Source organism: Hyla sarda, chromosome 10, assembly GCF_029499605.1.
Source record: "Hyla sarda isolate aHylSar1 chromosome 10, aHylSar1.hap1, whole genome shotgun sequence".
NCBI classification, from domain to species: domain Eukaryota; kingdom Metazoa; phylum Chordata; class Amphibia; order Anura; family Hylidae; genus Hyla; species Hyla sarda.
The window spans coordinates 20,768,216-20,793,314 of record NC_079198.1 but is presented as its reverse complement, the minus strand read 5'-3'; the positions used below and the strand labels follow the sequence as shown (position 1 = coordinate 20,793,314).

Genomic DNA, 25,099 nt, shown 5'->3' with positions numbered 1-25,099 from the left:
TCCCCTATCCTGTGTTATCCCCTATCCTGTGTGCTGAATGGAGTTGACCGATTTGGGCAACCACTTTTTTTTATTAGAAGGGACCTCCTAGTCCTTAGTTGGAAACTGTGGAAAGCCTCTGCAGAAGGTGTTTACATTTCTTGCCCCTTTTCTGTTTAAATCAATGGACTTTTCATGGGATGCACAGATGTTCCAGGTCTTCCAGGGAGAGAAGTCAATACAATTTTCTCTGGCTAATAAAAGAAGAATTCTGTGTGAGAACCCTCCCCCCTAAGAATTTCTTAATAGGGTGTTCAAATGGCTTTTCTAAATCGGACAAACCCACCCCACCCTGTGACATACTATTACATCATGGTAAGGGTGTCATTCCGTAACTGATGAATAGTGTAACACAATGAGGCATTGCAGCAGACACCTTTAACTGCTTAGTGGCTGCAGTCATAGATGACCATGGCATCTAGGTGGTTAGACTCTCTCTGTCAGCCCATCAACTCTCCCATGATGCGATGGAGTGCCTGTTAGGCCTTGCCTGACAATAGCAGGTAATATACAGAATGCAGAAGTATTGTTGTGTATTACTCAAGCCATTAACCAATTATGTGGTTAAGTCCCCTGATGAGACTTAAAAAGTTCAACAAAGTTCATTTAAAAAAAATATATATATATATATATATATATATATATATATATATATATATATATACTGTATATGGAAATGAATAAAAAACTAAACATAATTGGTAGTGCTCTATCTGTAACATAAGCAGAACTATACAAGTAAAATGCTGTTTATCGCACACGTTGACCCTAACAATACACCTAAAAATTTCAGAATTAACAATGTCCAATGAACACAAATTGATACTACAACTAAACCCACAATAAATACATAGTAACACAGTTCATAAAATTGAAAAAATATGAAAGTGCCATCAAGGTCAATCTATAACCCATCTGTGTTGATCCAAAGGGGAAAAAAAACCATGAAGCTGATGGCAATATCCCTATACCGATTGTCCCATACCTAGGGGAAAGATTCCTTCCCGACTCCAATGTGACAATCAGAATAATCCCTGGATCAATGTTCTATCCACATAAATCTAGTCTTCATAACCTGTAATATTATTACCCTTCAAAAATGTATCCAGGCCCCTTTTGATCTCTTTTATTGAGTTCACCATGACCACGTCCTCTGGCAGAGAATTCCACAGTCTCACTGCTCTTACAGTAAAGAACCCCTTCTGTTCTCATGTAGAAACCTTCTTTCCCCAGCCATAGAGGATGCCCCCCTGTTATTAATACAGTCCTGCGTATAAATAGGTCATGGGAGAGATCTCTGTACTGCTTCCTGATATATTTATACATAATTATAGTTCATAGTCCTGAAAATGTAAGCATTGGATAGTGCAAAAGGAAAAGTTATGAAAACTATGAAATTGTGGTCTGTCCTTTGCCCCTCCAACCTAAAATAAATAAAAGCTATACAAAACATAAAATATATCCCCAAATAATGCCATTAACAAAATGCACTTGTCACACACCCCCTATATGGGTACATTACTGGAAAAACGATGGCTCTCATAATGTGGAAATTAATTAAAAAATGCTATATTTTAAAGGCTCCATTTTTCCTAAATGTAACTGAGTAGCATGTGACATCCCCATAATCTGATCTGCCCCTATGCCATGTATGCCATATATCTACCACTCCTGTTTATATTTATTTAGTATTAAAAAAGTTAACATTTTTTGTTACTTTTGTTGAAAAGCCATATTAAAGCTACAAGACTCATTGTCCCCAGATTACCCCCATGAATCAGATGAAATGCATGCATTCAGGGGTTTGTGGCCATAATACAGATGCTATAATGCACCATAATATTGCAATCTAATCCTAGTCTTAAAGAAATTTGTCATGGTGAAAGTTCAGTCTAGTCTGGCGGTATCATATCGGATAGGAGGAGCAGAACAGATTGATATACACTCACTGGACACTTTATTAGGTACACCTGCTCAATTGCTTGTTAACAGAAATAGCTAATAAACCAATCACATGGCGGCAACTCAGTGCATTTAGGCATGTAGATGTGGTCAAGACAACTTGCGGATCTTCAAACCGAGCCTCAGAATGAGAAGAAAGAGGATTTAAGTGACTTTGAGCGTGGCATGGTTGTTGGTGCCAGACGGACTGGTCTGAGTATTTTATAAACTGCTGATCTAATGGAATTTTCACACACAACCATCTCTAGGATTTACAGAGAATTGTCTGTAAATTGTCTGTAAATTGTCTGATAAAGATAAAATATTTTGTCTGTAAATTGTCTGATAAAGATAAAATATTTTTGATGTCAGAGAAGAATGGGCAGACTGGTTCAAGATGACAGAAAGGCAACAGTAACTCAAATAACCACTTGTTATCACCATGGTATGTAAAATACCATCTCTGAGCGAACAACATGTTGAACCTTGAAGCAGATGGGCTACAGCAGCTGGAAACCACACTGTCAGCTAAGGCTTAGACTTAGGCTACAGTTCACACAGGCTCACCAAAACTGGATAATGGAAGACTAGAAGAATGTTGCCTGGTCTGATGAGTCTCTATTCCAGCTGTGACATTAAGATGGCAGTGTCTGGTGCACACATCATGAATCATGAAGCATGGATCTGTCCTGCCTCGGATCAGTGGTTCAGGCTGGTGGTGGTAGTGTAATGGTGGGGAGAACATTTTCTTGATACACTTTGAGCCTCCTTGTACCAAGTGAGAGCATTGTTTAAATGTGAATGGTTACATGAGTATCATTGCTGACCATGTCCATCCACTTATGGATGGCTACTTATAGTGGCTGCTTCCAGTAGGATAATGTTCACATCAGCTCAAACTAGTTTGTTGAACATAATAATGAATTCACTGCTCCAATGGCCTCCACAGTCACCAGATTCTCATCATGGATGTACAGCTGACAAATCTGCAGCAACTGTGTGATGCCATCATGTCCATATGGTCCTAAATCTCTGAGCAATGTTTCCAGCACCTTGTAGAAAGAATGCCGCAAATAGTGAAGGCTAAAGGAGGTTACATGCGGTACCAGAAAAGTGTACCTAGTAAAGTGGGCAGTAAGTGTACAGATTATAATTATGTAGAAAAAATAAAGTAAAACCTCTGTTCATTGTGGGCTATAGATCCAAAGAAAGCAAAGTCCGGCAGAACTCCCAAGGTAAATGTGCAAAACACAAGGTGCTTTATTAACCCATAAGGATACAACGTTTCAACGGTATCACACGTCTTTATAAAGATGGCGTGATGCCGTTAAAACATTGTATCCTTATGGGTTAATAAAGCACCTTGTGTTTTGCACATTTACCTTGGGAGTTCTGCTGGACTTTGCTTTCTTTGGATCTATCTATCTATCTCTATCTCTCTCTCATATCTATCTATCTATCTATCTATCTATCTCATATCTATCTATCTATCTATCTATCTATCTCATATCTATCTATTTCATATCTATATATCTCTCACATCTCTCTCTCTCATATCTACCTATCTCATTTCTATCTATCTCATATATATATATATCTCATATCCATCTCATATCTATCCATCTATATCTATCTATCTATCTATCTCATATCTATCCATTTCTCATATCTATCTATCTATCTATCTATCTATCTATCTATCTCTCTCTCTCTCTCATGTTTATCTCTCTCATATCTATCTATCTCATATCTATCTATTTCATATCTATATATCTCTCACATCTCTCTCTCTCTCATATCTATCTATCTCATTTCTATCTATCTCATATATATATATATATATATATATATATATATATATATATATATATATTTCATATCCATCTCATATCTATCCATCTATATCATATCTATCTATCTATCTATCTACTTTTTAAGCTTCTCTTTTTAAGCTCTACAACATGGTGGCAGCAGCAGACTGGACTGCGTTTTCAACACCACAGGTTCCCCTTATTGAAAAAGTTTAAGAACTAATCCATAGGGAATAAATATAAGTTGTACCTTCACAAAGCATACGATACCCAAAGGCAGAGATACCGAACATATTTTGATGATGTCAGCAGAGCCTAGTGAGTTGATAGATTGCATTTTCCAAAAATATCCATTAAGGGTCTATTCACATGTACAGTTTTCTGCGCAGGATTTCATGCTGTGTTCGTTCATTCCGTTTACATTGAAATCTGCAGCGGAAAATCCTGCGCATCAAATCTGCGCAGAATACTGTACATGTGAATAGACCATCAGCCTACAAAATGGCCGCCTTTGTTGTATGTAGGTGAAAAGCACAACGAGACATGAATCAAAATCAATGATAGTTTCTCTCCGAGGTGAATAATAAAGAGCCATGTTAATGATGCGTCGTTTTCTCTCCTTCTTTTTCCCTCCTTTTTGTCTTTTGATCGTTCTATCCCCATTTTCATTATACATATGACCCCACATTACTGCTATTTGCTTTCTTGCCTACGTCTTTCCTTGTTTTTTTCCTTCTCGTTCTCCTCGTGTTGTGTCATGTCTTATTCCATTTTATTGAATGTTAAGTTGAAAAAGGTACATCCTTGAAATTTCTAATTGCTGGATAATGAAATGTGTATCATTTACTCGGCATTATCTACGCCGTGCTCCGCCAGTTTTGTAATGTGATTAAGTTCTAGTGACATGGGTAACATGAGTCAGTGCTGCGCGATGATAACATGGGAGACCGTGGCCTTTATAATCTGGGAAAATGAAGAGCTTGTAATAGGGTCCTTTGTCCTATTCAGCTTGACTGTGCTGGAAGCTGTTTTGGTGACGCCAGGTTTCATGGGCGGTTATTTGTCTAGATTGCTCTCATTTGGTGAGTACATAGAGTTACGGTAGAAATCAGTAGGACGGTTGCTGTAGCTTGGGACATAGAAAGGTTTTCATCAAATCATTCGATTGTCTATTGTTTTAATGTTATTTTGGTCTTCAAAAACATATACACTTTAAAATGGTCCAACTTATTATTGATATAGTAGACAAACGTGCCTAAAAATAACATAAAGACTAAGCACAAGTTGTCTAAACCAGCCCTAAAAAGAACAATTCTTTAAAGCGGTACTCCAGTGGAAAACATTATTATTTTTTTTTTAAATCAACTGGTACCAGAAAGTTTAACAGATTTGTAAATGACTTCTATTTAAAAATCTTAATTCTTCCAGTACTTATCAGCTGCTGTGTACTACAGAGGAAGTTTTTTTCTTTTTGAATTTCTTTTCTGTCTGACCACAGTGCTCTCTGCTGACACCTCTGTTCATTTTAGGGACTGTCCAGAGCAGGATAGGTTTTCTATGGGGATTTGCTCCTACTCCGGACAATTCCTAAAATGGACGGAGGTGTCAGCAGAAAGCACTGTGGTCATGATGTCAGCAAAGAGCACTGTGGTCAGGCAGAAAGGAAATTCAAAAATAAAAGAACTTCCTGTGGAGCATACAGCAGCTGATAAGTACTGGAAGGGTTAAGATTTTTAAATAGAAGTAATTTACAAATCTGTTTAACTTTCTAGCACCAGTTGATTTAAAAAAAAAATGTTTTCCAGCGGAGTACCCCTTTAAGGCCTTATTTGGAACCCCAATTCTATGTCTTCCACCAACACTGTTTATTTCTGCCAGATATCTCCTTTAAAGGGGTACTCCGCTGCTCAGGGTTCGGAACAAACTGTTCCGAACGCTGGAGCCGGTGACAGAAGCTCGTGACATTGTAGTCCCGCCCCCTCATGACATCACGCCCAGCCCCCTTAATGCAAGTTTATGGGAGGGGGCGTGATGGCAGTCACGCCCCCTCCCATAGACTTGGATTGAGGAGGTGGGGCGTGACGTCATGAGGGGGGCGGTGCTATGACATCACTAACTGCCGACTCCAGCGTTCGGAACAGTTTGCTCCAAATGCTGAGCAGCGGAGTACCCCTTTAAGATCCTAAGATATCTATAGGCCAAAATATGTCTACTTTTTCTAAAGGGGTAAGGAGGTTCTGGTAATTATAATATTTCCCAGTTTAACCCAACTGCATAGATCTGAAGATCAGCTGACCAGTGGGACACAGTGAACACAGTTGTATATTCTTGTACTCACCATTGGGAATATGGCTTAGGCCCTTGGATCACCATTAGTGACATTATTTCAAAGTATCTATAAAAGACTTCTAAGTAGCCCATAGAAAATGCAGGGCTTTATGTTGACACAAGATTGGTGTTTATCCGTCAAACTAAGTTATTGGGAGTAGGCGATACATTGATACGAGCAGTCATACATTGTTGCTTTCTGCAAGCCACCAGACATTTCCACCTCATTTTACTGGTAAGGTAGTTTTGATATGTAGCTCCAAGGATCCATTGGAAGCGTCAGGAAGACCTTCGACTGAACGTGTGTAAGTCAAGCCATTTCTGCTAAAATGATTGTATTTTATGGGACAGACTGGGTATAAGAGTATTCTACTGTTACTTTGAACCATAGTAAACTTTTTATGGTAAGCTTCCTTCTCGTGTCCCTGAATTGTAGAAGGTAGAAAATTAAAGGGGTACTCTGCTGCTCAGCGTTCGGAACAAACTTTTCTGAACGCCGGAGCAGGGGTCAGGAGCTCGCAATGTCATAGCCCCCTCATGATGTCACTCCCCACCCCCTCAATGCAAGTTTATGGGAGGGGGCGTGACTGGTGTCACGCCCCCTCCCATAGACTTGCATTGAGGGGGTGTGGCGTGATGGCATGAAGAGGCGGGGCTATGACGTCACGAGCACCCGAAGCCGGCTCCAGCGTTCGGAACATTTTGTTCAAAATGCTGAGCAGCGGAGTACCCCTCCCATAGACTTGCATTGAGGGGCGGGGCGTGATGGCATGAAGGGCTCGAGCTCGTGATGTCATAGCCTCGCCCACTCATGATGTCACACCCAGCCCCCTCAATGCAAGTCTATGGGAGGGGGCATGACACCAGTCACGCCCCCTCCCATAGACTTGCATTGAGAAGGTGGGGCGTGATGGCATGAAGGGGCGGGGCTATGATGTCACGAGCACCCGGAGCCGGCTCCAGTGTTCGGAACATTTTGTTCAAAATGCTGAGCAGCGGAGTACCCCTCCCATAGACTTGCATTGAGGGGGCGGGGCGTGATGGCATGAAGGGCTCGAGCTCGTGATGTCATAGCCTCGCCCACTCGTGATGTCACACCCCGTCCCCTCAATGCAAGTCTATGGGAGGGGGCGTGACTGGTGTCACGCCCCCTCCCATAGACTTGCATTGAGGGGGTGGGATGTGATGGCATGAAGGGGTGGGGCTATGACGTCACGAGCACCCGGAGCCGGCTACAGCGTTCGGAACATTTTGTTCAAAATGCTGAGCAGCGGAGTACCCCGTTAAATGCTTGTCGGGAAAAATTCCAAAGTGGTCAAGGTAAAAACAAAAATACCTTTGGAACCTAAACTTGAATGTAAATATTATTTATACAAAATTGGAGGGTTTGAAATTGTGTAAAATGTTGGGGGAATTTATATGGAAAACAATAAGTAAGCACTGACTATGAATCTGCTGTTTTCTCTAGTGTCTCCCTGGAAAAAGAAAAATGGTGAGTAAGTTGAAATCTGTTTCATCGACTTCTTTTGGGAATGCTTTACATTTAGAAACTGGTTTATTGATTAATTTATTGAGTGCAAATAAAAATAAGGTATAAAGTGCCCATTTTCATACCTTACATGGGTCATGTAACATGTAGTGATGAGCGGCATTGGCCATATTCGAATTTGCGATATTTCACGAATATATGGATAAATATTCGTCCTATATTCACGAATTTCGCGTATTTGTTATATTCGTTGTGTATTCGTTGCATATTCGCGTAATCGCGAATGCGCGTATTTCAGGAAGAAAACAGTGAAGGAGTTGGCAACATTACTATTGGTTGCTAGGGATGTTGATAACCTCTTAGAAGTGTATTTGCATCATTCTAATTGGCCCACAAGCTAAAAGAAGGAATATGCGCATATGCAAAATATTCGCGCTCCACGGTCTCACACAGTAACTAGTATTAGAGCATTCTTTAGACCCCAAGCTGAAGCAGGGAGGGATGATGATCACTGTGTTGAGTTCTGTGGAAAAAAAAATATTCGTAATTTCGAATATATAGTGAATATATTCCCAATATTTGCGAATTTGTGAAATTCGCGATAAAAATTTGAAATGTGAATATTCGCGCCCAACACTAGTAACATGTAAAGTGTGTTGGTCCCATGTTCTCTGTACCCTGTTACACCACTGAAAGTTACAAAATGGCTGTATGTTAGTGAATATACAGAACAGTTGCCTTTTTTCCTGACATAACTTTCTCCTGTGCCTGTTTGCTGGGGCTTCATCTTCTCTACAGTTATTGGCTGAGGCTTTACTCTAGAGACATTCTACTCTGCAGCTATTGGCTGAAGCTTTACTCTAGAGACATTCTACTCTGCAGCTCTTGGCTGAGGCTTTACTCTAGAGACATTCTACTCTGCAGCTATTGGCTGAAGCTTTACTCTAGAGACATTCTGCTCTGCAGCTATTGGCTGAGGCTTTACTCTAGAGACATTCTAATCTGCAGCTCTTGGCTGAGGCTTTACTCTAGGGGCATTCTGCTCTGCAGCTATTGACTGAGGCTTTACTCTAGAGACATTCTCTGCAGCTATTGGCTGAGGCTTTACTCTAGAGACATTCTACTCTGCAGCTATTGGCTGAGGCTTTACTCTAGAGACATTCTACTCTGCAGCTATTGGCTGAGGCTTTACTCTAGAGACATTCTACTCTGCAGCTATTGGCTGAGGCTTTACTCTAGAGACATTCTGCTTTGCAGCTATTGGCTGAGGCTTTACTCTAGAGACATTCTACTCTGCAGCTATTGGCTGAGGCTTTACTCTAGAGACATTCTACTCTGCAGCTATTGGCTGAGGCTTTACTCTAGAGACATTCTGCTCGGCAGCTACTGAACACATTGAAACCAAAACCTCTGCATGAGTAAGCAAACAACAAACAAACAAATATATATATAGGCATAATTATAATCAGATATTGTCTGATATATCAAGGGTCCTATACACCAATAACTTCAAGACATGGGGTGTCCCCTGCTGCAGCAATAGTCTTTAGGAGTGAATTGTTTTCACCCAACTTTAAAGGGGTATTCCAGGAAAAAACTTTTTTTTACATATCAACTGGCTCCAGAAAGTTAAACAGGTTTGTAAATTACTTCTTTTAAAAAATCTTAATCCTTTCAGTACTTATGAGCTTCTGAAGTTAAGGTTGTTCTTTTCTGTCTAAGTCCTCTCTGATGATACCTGTCTCGGGAAACGCCCAGTTTAGAAGCAAATCCCCATAGTAAACCTCTTCTAAACTGGGCGTTTCCCGAGACAGGTGTCATCAGAGAGCACTTAGACACAAAAGAACAACCTTAACTTCAGAAGCTCACAAGTACTGAAAGGATTAAGATTTTTTAATAGAAGTAATTTACAAATCTGTTTAACTTTCTGGAGCCAGTTGATATATATAAAAAAGGTTTTGCCTGGAATACCCCTTTAACATCCAAAGCAAGTGTTCGGGGTAATTATCTGTCACTCCCTTTTTTGGGCATGCTTGATGGGGGCCCTTAGAGATAGAGAAGGGACGGGAGAGAAGGCCGTTGACTGAGACCACTGCCATAGGGCAGGAGTAAAGATAGTCTAACGACTGTTGCATATTCGTGCCTAGGCCAATGTGGCAGAGGGTCCGGAAGAGTAAAGGCCTTCTTCCCATAAGACTTCTAGCAAGTGAACAAGATATCTCGTAGCATACTTCTCCGGATACAGAGTTCCTCTCAGACTGCGAATGCCACTGAATGTTGAACACTCTGGTGGAAAGAACGGTCTTTGCTTTGCTTAGAGGTCTTCTACCTTCACCATAGTCAAATCATATACAGTGGCCCCTCAAGTTACAATATTAATTGGTTCCAGGACGGCCATTGTATGTTGAGACCATTGTATGTTGAGACAAGAACTCTATGGAAACCTGGTAATTGGTTCTAAAGGCACCAAAATGTCATCCAAAAATAGGAAAAAGTGAGGATTAAAGAAAAATAAGTAGATAACTAATACAGATAAAGCAAATCCTTACATATAAAAGTAAGAAAGATCTGCTGGGAGCTGTAATCACTGTCTATGTCAGTGTTTCCCAAGCCTGGAGCCTCCAGCTTTTGCAAAACTACAACTCCCAGCATGCCCGGACAGCCGAAGGCTGTCCGGTCATGCTGGGAGTTGTAGTTTTGCAACAGCTGGGGGCACCCTGCTTGGGAAACACTGGTCTATGTAGAGGACAGGAGCTTCTTCAGGGTCCTGTACAGTACATGCAATGTCCTAAAAAAGTAACATGGAGCCGCCCTCACCTGGTGTCCAAAGGAGCAGCTAACCCTGGGACAGGTAAAGTGTACAGAACATGTAGTACCACCCTGTACTGTAGGGGGCGCTACCAGACATCAGTCAGTGCATACACTTTAGGAATACAGGGTGTTTTACCAGTAAATTGCCCATTCTGATTGGTGAGTTCTTCTGGCCATTCACAAGTTTTACAGACCTGAACTGTCTGTACATTGTATGTTGAGTCTGGTTTCAAGTTACAGTGGTCCAGAAAAGACCATTGTATGTTGAAACTATTGTATGTTGAGGCCATTGTAAGTTGAGGGATCACTGTATACTCAATTGCAGTAGCCATATTAATGGTGGTGCTATAATTCACATTTCTGTCTGGGCACCTGTTAGCATTGCTCTGTTGGCAGCTTTAGCTCTCTGAGCCCAATCTTGGTTTGGGGCCCATAGAGGAATTTATCAGCTCTTGGAGGTTTAGTGAGAGCCTGCTGAAAGCTCTTTCTTTTGCACTTTAAAGGGGCACTCCCGTGGAAAACCTTTTTATTTATTTATTTTTTTAATCAACTGGTGCCAGAAAGTTAAACAGATTTGTAAATGACTTCTATTAAAAAATCTTAATCCTTCCAGTACTTTTTAGGGGCTATATACTACAGAGGAAATGCTTTTCTTTTTGGATTTCTCTTCTGTCACAGCCACAGTGCTCTCTGCTAACCTCTGCTGTCCATTTTAGGAACTGTCCAGAGCAAGAGAAAGTCTCCATAGCAAACATATGCTGCTCTGGACAGTTCCTAAAATGGACAGCAGAGGTCAGTAGAGAGCACTGTGCTCCTGACAGAAGAGAAATCCAAAAAGAAAAGCATTTCCTCTGTAGTATACAGTTGCTAATAAGTACTGGAAGGGTTAAGAATTTTTAATAGAAGTAATGTACAAATCTGAAGAAAAGGAAAAAAAGGTGCAAGTGCAGCTCACAATTAATATGTAAACCCTACCTGAGGTCAACAGGGCATGCAACTATACCACAGCTGCAAAAAATAACGAAATATGTATAGAAAAATATTGCCCGGACCTTCCAAGGTAGTGTGATTAATTAAATAGACAATAGATAACTGGGTCGTACTCCAATAATAATTCAATGGTTATTTATTTAAAATGTATAGTGCATTACTCCTCACAGGGCCCTTGTGAGAAAAAACACATATAATAGATTAAACGATCTTAAAATGTAAAAATATTAAAAAGTATCACTGGCATATGAGATAGCTCTATATAGACAAATTCATATAATGTCTTTACGGTATTGTGAGGATGCAGTATAAATGTCCTTTTGTGTAGCAATTATATATCAAAGTGGATACTTTGTTACCGGTCCTGGATGGTGTGGCTCTGTCAGCTCCCGCTGAGGCAATGTAGTTGTTCATGTGCCTAGATATCACAGTCAGCGGTCTTAGGTGGTGCTGTGGCTTTAACTCTCAAGATCCAGGTGTTATGCGGTGATGGTCGTCCCAGGCTGGTGGCACTGGCAGGCGCCGATGGTAGAATCGCCGGGAGACCGTGCGCTGGCAAGCGCCGATGGTAGATTTGTCAGGAGACCAAGCGCTGGCAGGCGCTGATGATATCGATCTCCTCACCGCTGGACTTGGAAGAAGCCGGAGACTACACGCTGGGTAGATGGAACTTGCCTCGTGTAGATGGCGTGTGACGTCAGCTTGAGCCGGAGCTGGCCAGGTAAAATCAGGACCGGACACTAATCTAAATCGACTAATGCGTAGAAGATCCACAGTGTGGTAAACTTGCTCCGTGAGCAATAGCTTGAGTTCATGAAGAGCATAAATGCCAGTGAACAAGATTAATGTACAGGACTAGACGCGTTTCAGGGTTCTCAGATACGACCCTTTCCTCAGTAGTCAGTGAAAAAAAAAAAAAAGGTTTTCACAGGAGTACCCCTTTAACTGCTTCCTCCTGCACTTCAATTATTTGAAAGGAAAAGAGGACTCTCAGTACTATAAATAGTATTTGCAGAGTACATGCAGGTGATGGGTAAAAGCGGAAGTCCATGAGGTTCAGCTTCACCAACAGCTGCAGAGCAGGAAGTGATACAACAGAAGTGACTTGGCTTTGGCAACTTCTCCTGTGCAGCCAATTAACATGAACTACACTGTACAGAGCACCATAAAAATTTGGATCTGGGGGCCCCTATGCTATGACCCTAATAGCGCCATCTTACTAATTATAAACATTTTCCTTAAAGGGGTACTCCGCTGCTCAGCGTTTGGAACAAACTGTTCCGAACTCTGGAGCCGACACCGGGAGCTCGTGATTTCATAAACCCGCCCCCTCATTACTTCACGCCCCGCCCCTCAATACAAGTCTATGGGAGGGGGTGTGACGGCTGTCACGCCCCCTCCCATAGACTTGAATTGAGGGAGTGGGGCGTGATGTCATGAGGGGGCAGGGCTATGACGTCACGAGCTCCCAGTGTTCGGAACAGTTTGTTCCAAACGCTGAGCAGAGGAGTACCCCTTTAATGGTCTACTTGCGGAAAAGATCGACCCTGTAGGAGATGAGGCCCTGATGAAGGACCCAGATCCCCGCTTCTAGGAACTGCATGGCATATCCTTTTGGGTAGGATCTGAGTTTCGTTTATATTTTTCTTGGAGGGATTATAAGGGGCCCATGACCCTTATTGCTCAGGGGCTAGACAATTATAAGTCTACCCTTTGTCTCCTTAGGGTATGTCCGTGCGGAATTCCGTGGAAATATTCCACAGCACATTTCCGCTACAGCAGAGTCCTATTGATTTTAACTTGAATGGGAAGATGTTTCTGCTGTGGAACTCCTGATTCCGGCTTCCCCAAAAAGAATACACTTGTCTGGAATGCATTGCCATCTATAAGACGGTGCATTTCCGAGCTGTCCTAGCATTCAAATGTGCGGAATATCTGTGTTTTCCGGGCAGACCTTCTATAAATTTGACACCGTGTGAACATGGCCTTAGCATATCCAGAACTAGGAGCTGTCTGTGTGCGACACCATCAATACAAAGCATGAGTTGTATATGAATCTCTTGGTAGAGCTCCCGTATCATTTATACGTCCCAGTTCCCAGAAAATCTGTGTCATAAGTTGAACTTTGCCAGTTTTCACGCCCACAGTTCTGGATGGTATCTTCTTTTATGTTTTTTGCTAATATTGACATTCTTCTTTGATGTAAAAAAATAGGATTATTTGCATTGATCTGACAGGAGCCTTGTGTAGAATCCTTGTCCTATAGACCTTTCTAAATAATCACGTAACACTCCGCATGTGTTAATGTTTCCATATAAGCCTCCTCTGTTAGATTATAGCGGCTATGACTCAATCGTGTCTCTGCTATTTGCTTACACGGTGCCATCATTTGGAACATAAAGCAGAAGACTATATTAGTGTACATTACAGTACATTTGCTATAAACCAGTAGGCCTCAATAAATATAAAGACATTTATATATTCCTTATATATTTCCACCTACTAGACCAGTGTTTCCCAACCAGGGTGTCTCCATCTGTTGCAAAACTACAACTCCCAGCATGCTCAGACAGCCTGGTTGGGAAACACTGGTCTAGTAGGTGGAAATATATAAAGAATATATATAAATGTCTTTATATTTATTGAGGCCTACTGGTTTATAGCAAATGTACTGTAATGTACACTGATATAGTCTTCTGCTTTATGTTCCAAATGAAAGAAAGAAAGACCTAAAGTGCATTAAAAACAGCATGCCGACGCGTTTTGAGCTTACAACAAGCTCTTAGTCATGGCCAACACTTACAACAAGCTCTTAGTCATGGCCAACACTGTACTAGACAGTGTGGAAAACACTGTACTAGACAATGTAGTAAATATAGAAATATTGTAGTACCTGGAGCACCAACTGTGCGGGCCGCTTCCCGTATGCAGTAGAAGGACCCAAGGGTAGGTCCAGCTCTCAGGTAAATCGCTGTTAAAACATAGCTTTTACTGTCTTAAATTAAAAACATGGGAAAAAAAAGAAACACCTAAAGTGCATTAAAAACGGCACGCCAACGCGTTTCGAGCTCAAGACAAGCTCTTAGTCATGGCCATGACTAAGAGCTTGTTGTAAGCTCAAAACGCGTCGGCATGCTGTTTTTAATGCACTTTAGGTCTTTCTTTCTTTCATTTGGAACATAAAGCAGAAGACTATATCAGTGTACATTACAGTACATTTGCTATAAACCAGTAGGCCTCAATAAATATAAAGACATTTATATATATTCTTTATATATTTCCACCTACTAGACCAGTGTTTCCCAACCAGGGTGTCTCCATCTGTTGAAAACTACAACTCCCAGCATGCTCGGACAGCCGTTGGCTGTCCGGGCATGCTGGGAGTTGTAGTTTTGCAACAACTGGAGGAACCTAGGTTGGAAAACACTGTACTAGACAATGTAGTAAATATAGAAAAAACTAAATAGTGCTCAGCTCACCACCCACAGTGGACACAAATGCAGAGGGACTCCGGCTGTATTGTAGTTCCTGGAGCACCAACTGTGCGGGCCGCTTCCCGTATGCAGTAGAAGGACCCAAGGGTAGGTCCATCTCTCAGGTAAATCGCTGTTAAAACATAGCTTTTACTATCTTAGATTAAAAACATGGGGAAAAAAAGAAAGAAACACCTAAAGTGCATTAAAAACGGCACGCCAACGCGTTTCGAGCTCAAGACAAGCTCTTAGTCATGGCCATGACTAAGAGCTTGTTGTAAGCTCAAAACGCGTCGGCATGCTGTTTTTAATGCACTTTAGGTGTTTCTTTCTTTCATTTGGAACATAAAGCAGAAGACTATATTAGTGTACATTACAGTACATTTGCTATAAACCAGTAGGCCTCAATAAATATAAAGACATTTATATATATTCTTTATATATTTCCACCTACTAGACCAGTGTTTCCCAACCAGGGTGTCTCCATCTGTTGAAAAGTACAACTCCCAGCATGCTCAGACAGCCGTTGGCTGTGTTTCTTTCTTTCATTTGGAACATAAAGCAGAAGACTATATCAGTGTACATTACAGTACATTTGCTATAAACCAGTTGGCCTCAATAAATATAAAGACATTTATATATTCTTTATATATTTCCACCTACTAAACCAGTGGCCATGACTAAGAGCTTGTCGTAAGCTCAAGACACCTAAAGTGCATTAAAAACAGCACACCGACGCGTTTCAAGCTCAAGACAAGCTCTTAGTCATGGCCATGACTAAGAGCTTGTCGTAAGCTCAAAACGCGTTGGCATGCTGTTTTTAATGCACTTTAGGTGTTTCTTTCTGTTTGTTTCCATGTTTTTAATCTAAGACAGTAAAATCTATGTTTTAACAGCAATTTACCTGAGAGCTGGACCTCCTCTTCCATCCTTCTACTAGACAATGTAGCTTTACAGATATTTAGTCCATTTAGATCAATCTGTAAGCCTACTGTGTTGATCCAGAGAAAGGCAAAAAAAATAAAAAAGAGGAAGAGGCAGATGCCAATTGCCCCATATCAGGGGGGAAAAAAAATCAGAATAAATCCCTGGATCAACATTCTATCCACATAAATCTACTATCCATAACCTGTAATGTTATACTTTACCAGAAAAACATCCAGGCCCTCCTTGAACTTGTTTATTGAGTCAGACATCACAGCATCATGTGGCAGAGAGTTCCATAGTCTCACTGCTCTTACAGTAAAGAATCTCTGTCTGTGATGATGGTGAAACCTTCTTTCCTCTAGACGTAGAGGATGCCCCCTTGTCATGGTTACCGGCCTAGGTATAAAAAGATCACTAGAAAGATCTCTGAACTGTCCATTCATATATTTGTACGTTGTGATCAGATCGTCCCTAAGGGTGCGTTCACACGGTCATCTGTCCCCATTTTTCTATCGACTTTTCGGTTCCGTTCTTGCAGGCTGTAAACGGATTAAAAACGGTTTAAAACAAATCCCATTCATGTCAATGGGATTTTTTTTTTCTACAATCCATTTAGATCTGTTTGTACCCGTATACGCTCCTTTCCGTTTTTTGATTGCAGAAAAAAGGGCACATACAGTATTTTTTCTTCTGTCAAAGAAAAGATACAGTAAATTTAACACTGAAGTCTTTGGAAAACGGATGAGCCTTTAATGTCATCCATTTGCATCCGTTTTTTCAATCCGTTTTTTGATCCATTTTTACTTCTGAGCATGCTCGGAACAAAAAAAAATTTTTTTTTGTTTGTTTATTAACTGAACAATAATGGATACAAATGGATAACATCCGTTTGCATCCGTTATTGTTTAATTTTTTTTTAAGTCCGTTTTTATTTTTGATGGGAGAAGAACGGGACGGGTCTAGACAGCCGTGTGAACGCAGCCTAAGACGTCTTTTCTCCAAACCCCATGCTTGATACTCTGGTTAAACTTATTTTGCGCTCGCTCTGGGGTTGCCATGGTTGCCTCAACAAAATGTCATGTAGCCTTCACTCACAATCATGACAAGTTCTATAACTTGACTTTTCTTTCTTATAGACTATGAGCCATCTCAGAACACAGAGAAGAAAAGGACGGTATATCAAATGGCACTAAGTAAGATCTGACTTCAAAATGCATTATTTTATTTTAGTTGTTCAATGAGTTGTCTGGTTCAGGACCCTCATCTCTAAGGTGGAGTAGGTTAGAAAGCATGTCCACTCTGGAGGACCTGTCCTGTCCTCCATTACAGAGTCAGCTCATTGACTTAAATGGGCACAGTGCAATGCTTAATTTCCCCAGAGGTGGTTCTGCAGTGAATTCGAACAGGCTTGCCAAATTTGTGATCAGCCTATTGTCAAGGGAGCCTTCTAACGCTTGGTTCACATTGCCATTGTGCTAGTTCAGCTCTTTTTTTTTTTTTTCGTTAAATGGAACCAAAAAGGGGATGGAGCACAATTGACCCCACCGGGTCCCAACGGATCCCATTGACTTAAATGGGGTGCGTCTGGGATCTGGTATTTTACTGGAGTTGAGCGGAGAAAAAAATATGACTTGCGCTATTTTCTCTTCACTCAACTCTTGTCGTTCCGATAGACTACCCGACAGAGCTCCATTTACCGAAGCCTATGTCCTATGAATCAGGGTTTGTCTAAAGTGGAAAACCAATTTAGCATTTGATATGAAAAACAAATTAATTTGTCATGCAAGGAAAATAATGATGAAGAAAGTGCTTTCTTACTTTTGGTTAGTTCACTAACACTCCTTGCCTGAGCTTACTCCTCTTGGATTGGCACAACAAATGTTAAAGAGCTTGTCTATGGTAGATTCTCTTCCACAATCAGCATCACTCATTTCCATTGGCTGTGTCTATTACTGTGTTATTCACATGAACACGGTTGAGCTGGAACACCAGACATGTCCCATAGATAAGAATGGTAGAAAAAGCAAGTCATTTTTTGTAATCTTGTTCAACCCTTTCAAGTAACGACCTGTCCTGTTCTTCACCTAATGCATTACCCCCACCATTCATAAATCGAATAGGTTAAAGTGTACTTGGCTCTTAAACAAATTTTGATGTTTCAAAGTTTTAATGGGTCTGAGTCTGAGTGTTCAGACCTTGACCGATCACTAGTGCAAGCAGGGAGAGAAGCTTGCGGCTGAGCACATTTCTCCCCGCTGTTAGGCTGGAGACAGAGACAATGCCATGGACTTACAAGTTTGTCTCTGTCATGTGGCACAGAGTCAGGAAAGAACATATTTAGCCCACTATTCTCCCAGTTCATTCTATCGAGCGTTCAGGGTTGTGTAGTGGTAATTTTTATTATGATCCCCATAAAAAGGAATCACCCCTTATTGTCTGTGAGCTGGCCTTCTCATTACCTCTTTATTTAATAGTAACAATGAAACATACTAATATGTCCCCCATACATTTCAAGGTTAGATTTCATCCAATGGAATGCGTTTAGGCATGTGTGCATTAAAATAACCTCACACAAAGAAACATAGGATCTGTCTATATATCTCCCTGCCTATCTATATATCTATCTATGTATCCACACACACATTTAATTAGTGTGGTAACACGGGAGTGCAATATATACTTGTCAAATCAAAGCACCGTTAACCACAGTCCGAGGTAGAGACATCTTCTCCTGGGCCAGGCGCAGGGCAATAAACACACCGATGCCAGGTTACGGATAACTGTCTTTTTACTGAGGCAGGAACAGATGGTACAACACTTGCAGTACAGAGTAGAGAAGAAGGGGTGCAATGTAACCAATTTGGGGGTTCCCATTGGGCAGTCAGGGTCATCTGCATCATACCTCCTTAAAGATATCCAGTACATTCCTTACAGATACAGTGCAGCATAATATAAATTAACAGAACAGATATTACAATGAATATCACAGCATCACCTGAGCGACAGGGCCTAGGTCAGGCACCTTAAGCAATGTTTACCTGTCAGGACGCACTCCGGTACTGGGATACCACATAAGCATTTTTGACATGTCTCTAAAACATTTTTAAAGTGACAGCGCCCATATTAAAATCTTGTTTTCTTATATTGTGTATGTATTCATTTAATAAATGGATGATAATTATTGAACTTTTCACTACTTGTAAATATATGTCATGAAGTACACATAATGCACCGCTATATTATTGCACTTTTACCTCTTTCTTCCTTATACAGACAAACTGGATGAGATTCTTGCAGCAGCCCAGCAAACCATAAGTGTGAACGAGAGCTCAAGCCCGGGTACACTGGCATCTCTGGGAACATCACGGTCTGCCTCAAAGAGCTTTTTTTCCTCAGAGGTACTAATGACTGTTGTTCTTATGACATCTCCTGTCGTGTTTCATTGTTAGTTAGATTGTGCTTTTAGAAGAAACATGTATTAAAGGGTTTGTCCTGTCGTGAAACAACGGTCACCTTTATTCCAGAAATAGTGTCCCCCTCGTCCATTGGCATTGTGGACTTTTTGCTCTTCCATAGTTAAAGGGGTATTCCAGGCAAAAACTTTTTTTTATATATCAACTGGCTCCGGAAAGTTAAACAGATTTGTGAATTACTTCTATTAAAAAATCTTAATCCTTCCAATAGTTATTAGCTTCTGAAGTTGAGTTGCTGTTTTCTGTCTAACTACTTTCTGATGACTCACGTCCCGGGAGCTGTCCAGCTCCTATGGGTATATTCTCCCATCATGCAAGGGATATTCTCCCATCATGCACAGCTTCCATGACATGACATCATCATTGAGCAGTTAGACAGAAAACTTCAGAAGCTAATAACTATTGGAAGGATTAAGATTTTTTAATAGAAGTAATTTACAAATCTGTTTAACTTTCCGGAGCCAGTTGATATATATAAAAAAAGTTTTTGCCTGGAATACCCCTTTAATTTACTGCATGCCATGGAGGACTTCCCTTTAAAAAAAAAAACATGCTGAAGTTTTTGGGGGAATGTTTTTATGTCACCTTTTGGTATGTAAAAAATTCCTCCAAAAACTGCAGCATGGGTTTTACAGGAAGTTGTACTTTCTGTTGCAGTTCAGGTTAATATTGAAGGGCTAATCTGAAGGGAAGTTAAAGTTTATTATTTTTACTTTGGCAGCCCGGGCATATAAGGGTAAGAAACATTTTCACTGGAGTCTCCTTTAACCCCTCAAGGACACACCCTAATTTGGCCTTGAGGACTCCACCAATTTTCTTTTTTTCTTTTTTGTTTTTTCCTCTTTATCTTTTAAGAGGCAATATGGGGGCTTGTTTTTTTGTGCGACCAATTGTTAATTGTTTTGGAAATTAGCAATTTAGAAACTTTTTTTTTGCCTTTACACAGTGCACTTTATGGTAAAGATAACATATTAGATTAATGATATTAAAACAATACCCAATTTTTATAGTTATTTTATTATTGTACCACATTTTTGCACTGTGATCTGAAGTTTTTGTCAGTACCATTTTTGTTTTGATGGGACTTTTTGATCACTTTTGATAATTTTTTGGCATTTTGTATTTCTTTATAATTACGAGGTTCACTGGGCGGAAACATAAACATAATTTTTTTTAAAGTTTAGACTATTCTGTACATGGTGTTACCAAATTGTTTATTATTATTATTTAAATTATTTTGTAAAATGGGAAAAGGGTGATTTTATTTTTTATTGAAGAAGGGACAGGTGCTTCGTGTGAATGCAGATCTGGCAGCTGGAGACAGGTAAGGGGACCCTCCGCCACCATTTTAGCTAATTGGACTCCTCTGATCACAGATGCTCAGGTCGTGGGGGGTCCAATGAGCTCCCTGTGACCTAATACTTTACATATCATGATAAGCATTGAACATGGTGTCTAAAGGATTAATGATGTGGGACAGCTGGATTGCCACTTTCCGTCATTAGCGGAAGTGTTCACTCACTCACTGCTACCGTGTTTCTCCGAAAATAAGACAAGGTAAAAATTATATAAATTTTAGTCCCAAAAAACACACTATGGCCACGGTCCGCCAGTTGATTACCCCTGGCCTAGGTCTTATTTTCGGGGTAGGGCTTATATTGCAGCCCACCCTGATAATCCTGCTAGGGCTTACTTTCGGGGTAGGGTTTAATTTTGGAAAACACGGTATGAAGCAAGCCTGACTTTTCAGTAAAGTATCACTGCATTGACTTTTCTTGATGTTTTATTTACACTTTCACATTTATTTCCAGCACTTCTTGGGTTCTCAGACTGGGTCACATCACCGCTCTACTTGCAATTTCTTCATTTTCAGTGGAATAAATTTCAGTATGAATTAGCATATATTTAAATGATTTTAAATTGTTTGTACAGATACCTGAAAGATTGTCATATTTCTCTCTTTTTATGTAGCCAAATTTTGGACAGCATAGAGTTTCAAGTGCACAGTCGGTGTATGAGGGTCCATCCTATTTATCCTCTACACCGGGTCAGGCCATGATGCTGCGGCAAAAGTCTATCGGTAAGTTGGAGTTTTATACGCAGTCTATGGAAAATCAAGATACACATAGTATCTTGGTCAGTACTTTTAGCTAAAAATGACCAAAATACTGATCGAAAAGTGATAGTTTGCCAAAAACTGACCAAAAGTGATATTAGCAAAACTGACCAAATAGTAACATAAGTAAATAAGTCCTAATATTGTCTCACTTTTGACTTTTCTTAATCAACTGGTGCCAGAAAGTTAAACAGATTTGTAAATTACTTTTATTTAAAAATCTTAATCCTTCCAGTACTTACCAGCTGCTCATGTTTGTATTTCTTTCTTTACTTCTTTTCTGTCTGACCACAGTGCTCTCTGCTGACACCTCTGTCCATGTCAGGAACTTTCCGGAGCAGGAGTAAATCCTCATAGCAAACCTCTCCTGCTCTGGACAGTTCCTGATGCAGACAGAGAGGTGTCAACAGAGAGCACTGCGGTCAGACTAAAAAGAACTCCAGAAAGAAAGACAACTTTCTGTGGAGCATATAGCAGCAGATAATTAATGGAAGGATTGAGATTTTTAAATAGAAGTAATTTACAAACCTGAATATAAATAGGCAGCCAGTGGTGCGATGAAAAATTCTGTTTATTCAGATCCCATAAAACCGCATGCAAGCGGGACTCAGCCAGGTAACAAACAACCAATGATCAGCATGGACGCGTTTCGGGTATGCACCCTTTGTCTCAACACTGGTTGTTGAGACAAAGGGTGCATACACGAAACGCGCCCACGCTGATCATTGTTTGTTTGTTACCTGGCTGAGTCACGCTTGCATGCGGTTTTATGGGATCTGAATAAACAGAATTTTTCATCGCACCACTGGCTACCTATTTCTGTTCTATTGCCTATGCTGGAGTCTTCAGCAGTGTTGGGTGTCCTGAGAGCTGACCATCTCTACTTTGTAATTTACAAACCTGTTTAACTTTGTGGCTCCAGTTGATTTTGAAAAAATTAGTTTTCCACCGGAGTACCCCTTTAAAAATCTGAACTAAATGTTTAGTATCACAGTAAGTATCACAGTACTTTTTTTTTTTTTTATAACATATGTTGTATAATTATTTTATAATATCTTTAAATTTTTACTTTTCTAGGTGCTGGGGATGATGAAAAGCCATTTTTGTCTGCTCCCCCCATGAAATTTAACCGCAGTCTCTCCGTTCCTAGTTCAGAAGACATACCTCCCCCTCCAACAACGTCTCCTCCTGATCCTCCATATAACACTGCACCCCCCCCTGGAGCTAGGGTTAGCCCAGGTCTAAGGTCTAACTTTAATCAAAGTGGAGACTCAAAATTGTTCTCCCCTACAATGCGACAGGAATCAGGTCTTTTTGACCAACAAATGATGGATGCATCTCAGAGACGTGAGAAGCTACAGCCGCTTTACCACCAAGACACTGAGCAGACTGCTGATGAGCAGATCCGAATAGGTATGGCTTCACAAGCAAATATGAGAAGCTGGAGGTCTCAGACCCAGGAGATGCGTTACTTTAATCTACCTGCAAGAGCAGCCAGTACTGCAATGTACGTTCCAGCAAAAGCCGTGCGTCGAAAAGGCCAACTAGTGAAACAAGTAAAGGTGGAAAATGAACAACAGCAGCACTTGCAACAACAGCAACAGCAGCAATACCAGTCTCATCACCAGCAGCAACAGGCTACAAAGTCACATGAGAAAAGTTCCATCCCTATACCTACAATCATTATTAAAGCCCCATCAACCAGTAGTAGCGGAAGGAGCAGCCAAGGTAGTAGCATGGAGGCTGAAACCCAGCCAGACCCTATTCCATCTCTGCAGTTGCGGGATAATATTGATTTTACAAGCCAGTTTGGAGCAGCCATTGTCGGTGCAGCACGGCGGGACCGTGAGTGGTTTAATGAAGCCCGCCGAAAATCTGCTCTTTTTCTTTCTACAGATGAAGACACAGAACCCACACCCGCCCCAAGGTTGAAGCATTCCAAGTCTATTGATGAGGGTATGTTTTCTAGTGAACCGTACCTGCATTTGAATGTTCCCACCAATTTTGGGGCACCTGTAAATAGAGACGTTACTAGTGGGTACTCCTACCAGTCAAAAACTGGAAAGGGATATGGCCCTAGTACCACTAGTGCTTTTAGTACTGTGTGTTCTACTTTTTTACCACAGCTACAATCATGCTCCAGTCCAATGTCTAATGTTAACCCAGGTGGAGGAAGTGGTCCGCTTATACATCCCTTGACTGGGAAAATCCTGGATCCTAGTTCTCCTTTAGGACTTGCTTTAGCAGCACGAGAAAGAGCTTTAAAAGAGTCACAGCAGCATAGTAGAAATGAAATCGAAGAGAGAAAGTCCCGTCCATCATCTCCACGTTTTGCAGAACAAAAGTCTCCAATAGAGTCCCGATGCAGCTCTCCTCATAGACTCTGGGAGTCAGGACCCACAAAAAGAAAAGAGATAGATTTCAAGCCATGTATGGTATCCCCAGCTGGTGAAAGAAAGTCAGACGAGAGTTCTGGTCATCGGTCTCCTGCTCTCTTGTTGCTCCAAGGAGTAGAACACGGCAAATCCTGGGATAAGAGAACAGAAGGCCCAGAAAAAATAGAACTTCATGTGCGCTTCATGGAGAACTCCACCCACAAAGATGAGGAAGATCATAATAAAGTTTCCTTTTGTAAGGAAATAAAAAATGAAAGACCAATGTCCATCCCAATTGTAAACCACACCCCATTACCTAGCACAAATTCAGAAACTCATGAATCCAATTCCAAAGAGAATGGACTCCCTTTGTTAGTCCTTCCTCCCCCAGCACCTTCAATTGATGTTGATGATGATTTTTTATTTACAGAGCCCCTCCCACCACCCTTAGAATTTTCAAACAGTTTTGATAAGCCAGATTCGCCCCCTGGTGCATCAGGTGGGAATTCTACCCTTCCTCCTCCTGTGCCCCCACCACCTCCTGACTCGGGTAGCACTCCCGCTTTAGACTCTACAACCTCTAGTCTCACTTCTTATGACAGTGAAGTAGCCAACTTAACCCAGGGGACATCAGAACTTAAAGAACCTCACGTCAATTTTTCCTCTGTTGTGTCATCAATTCAGATACCAGCATCGGACACTATAGAGACAGTCACTGATTCTGGCATTGAAGAGATCGATAGTCGAAGCAGCAGTGATCATCATCTAGAGACTATTAGTAGTGTCTCAACCTTATCAAGTATGTCTGGACTTTCCACAGAAGGAACAGAACTACTGGACACATATATAACTTATCTAGATGGCCAAGCATTTGGTGCTGATAAGCCTGTTGTCCAAAATAAGATCCGGTCTAGAACATTCCCAAGTAGAACACCTGGACTACTTAGAGATCCCATTACTGCCACCAGTACCGCCATTTCAGTTTCTCCCTGCTCAGAAAATGTCTTTACTCTGACACCATCTAAAGGACATTCACCTTCACTCTGTGCTCCCTCAGAGCCAGCCAAGGATTCTCAGAGGAAATCTCCCACGCTCCCATGGGAGGACTACTCCCAGGAAAAAATCTCTCCAGTATCTTCAGTTAAGTCAAATATGATGACTGAGTTAAGTTCAAAGCTTCAACACATGAGTGGAGTTTCATGGTCCAGGCCGCCAGAATCTGCAGTATCATTTACACCTGAAAGACCGAGTTCCCTGCAGAGACACAGGTACACGCAATGGGTTGTAGTGGGTAAAGTATAATAGTGTAGGTCACCATTTCTTTGT

At 41.0% G+C, this 25,099-nt stretch overlaps 1 protein-coding gene across 7 annotated transcripts in view; it reads left to right on the top strand.

Annotated features, from left to right (window-relative positions):
* The window catches only part of SHANK1 (SH3 and multiple ankyrin repeat domains 1), a 518,963-nt gene that overhangs the window by 479,954 nt on the left and 13,910 nt on the right, over positions 1 to 25,099 (top strand). For all 7 annotated transcript variants that reach the window (XM_056543605.1, XM_056543607.1, XM_056543608.1 and 4 more), the window contains 5 exons: positions 7,588 to 7,611; positions 16,946 to 17,002; positions 19,083 to 19,207; positions 21,254 to 21,362; positions 22,476 to 25,041. In XM_056543605.1, the coding sequence (XP_056399580.1) occupies positions 7,588 to 7,611; positions 16,946 to 17,002; positions 19,083 to 19,207; positions 21,254 to 21,362; positions 22,476 to 25,041 (2,881 nt within the window). The remainder of the gene's footprint in view (positions 1 to 7,587; positions 7,612 to 16,945; positions 17,003 to 19,082; positions 19,208 to 21,253; positions 21,363 to 22,475; positions 25,042 to 25,099) is intronic.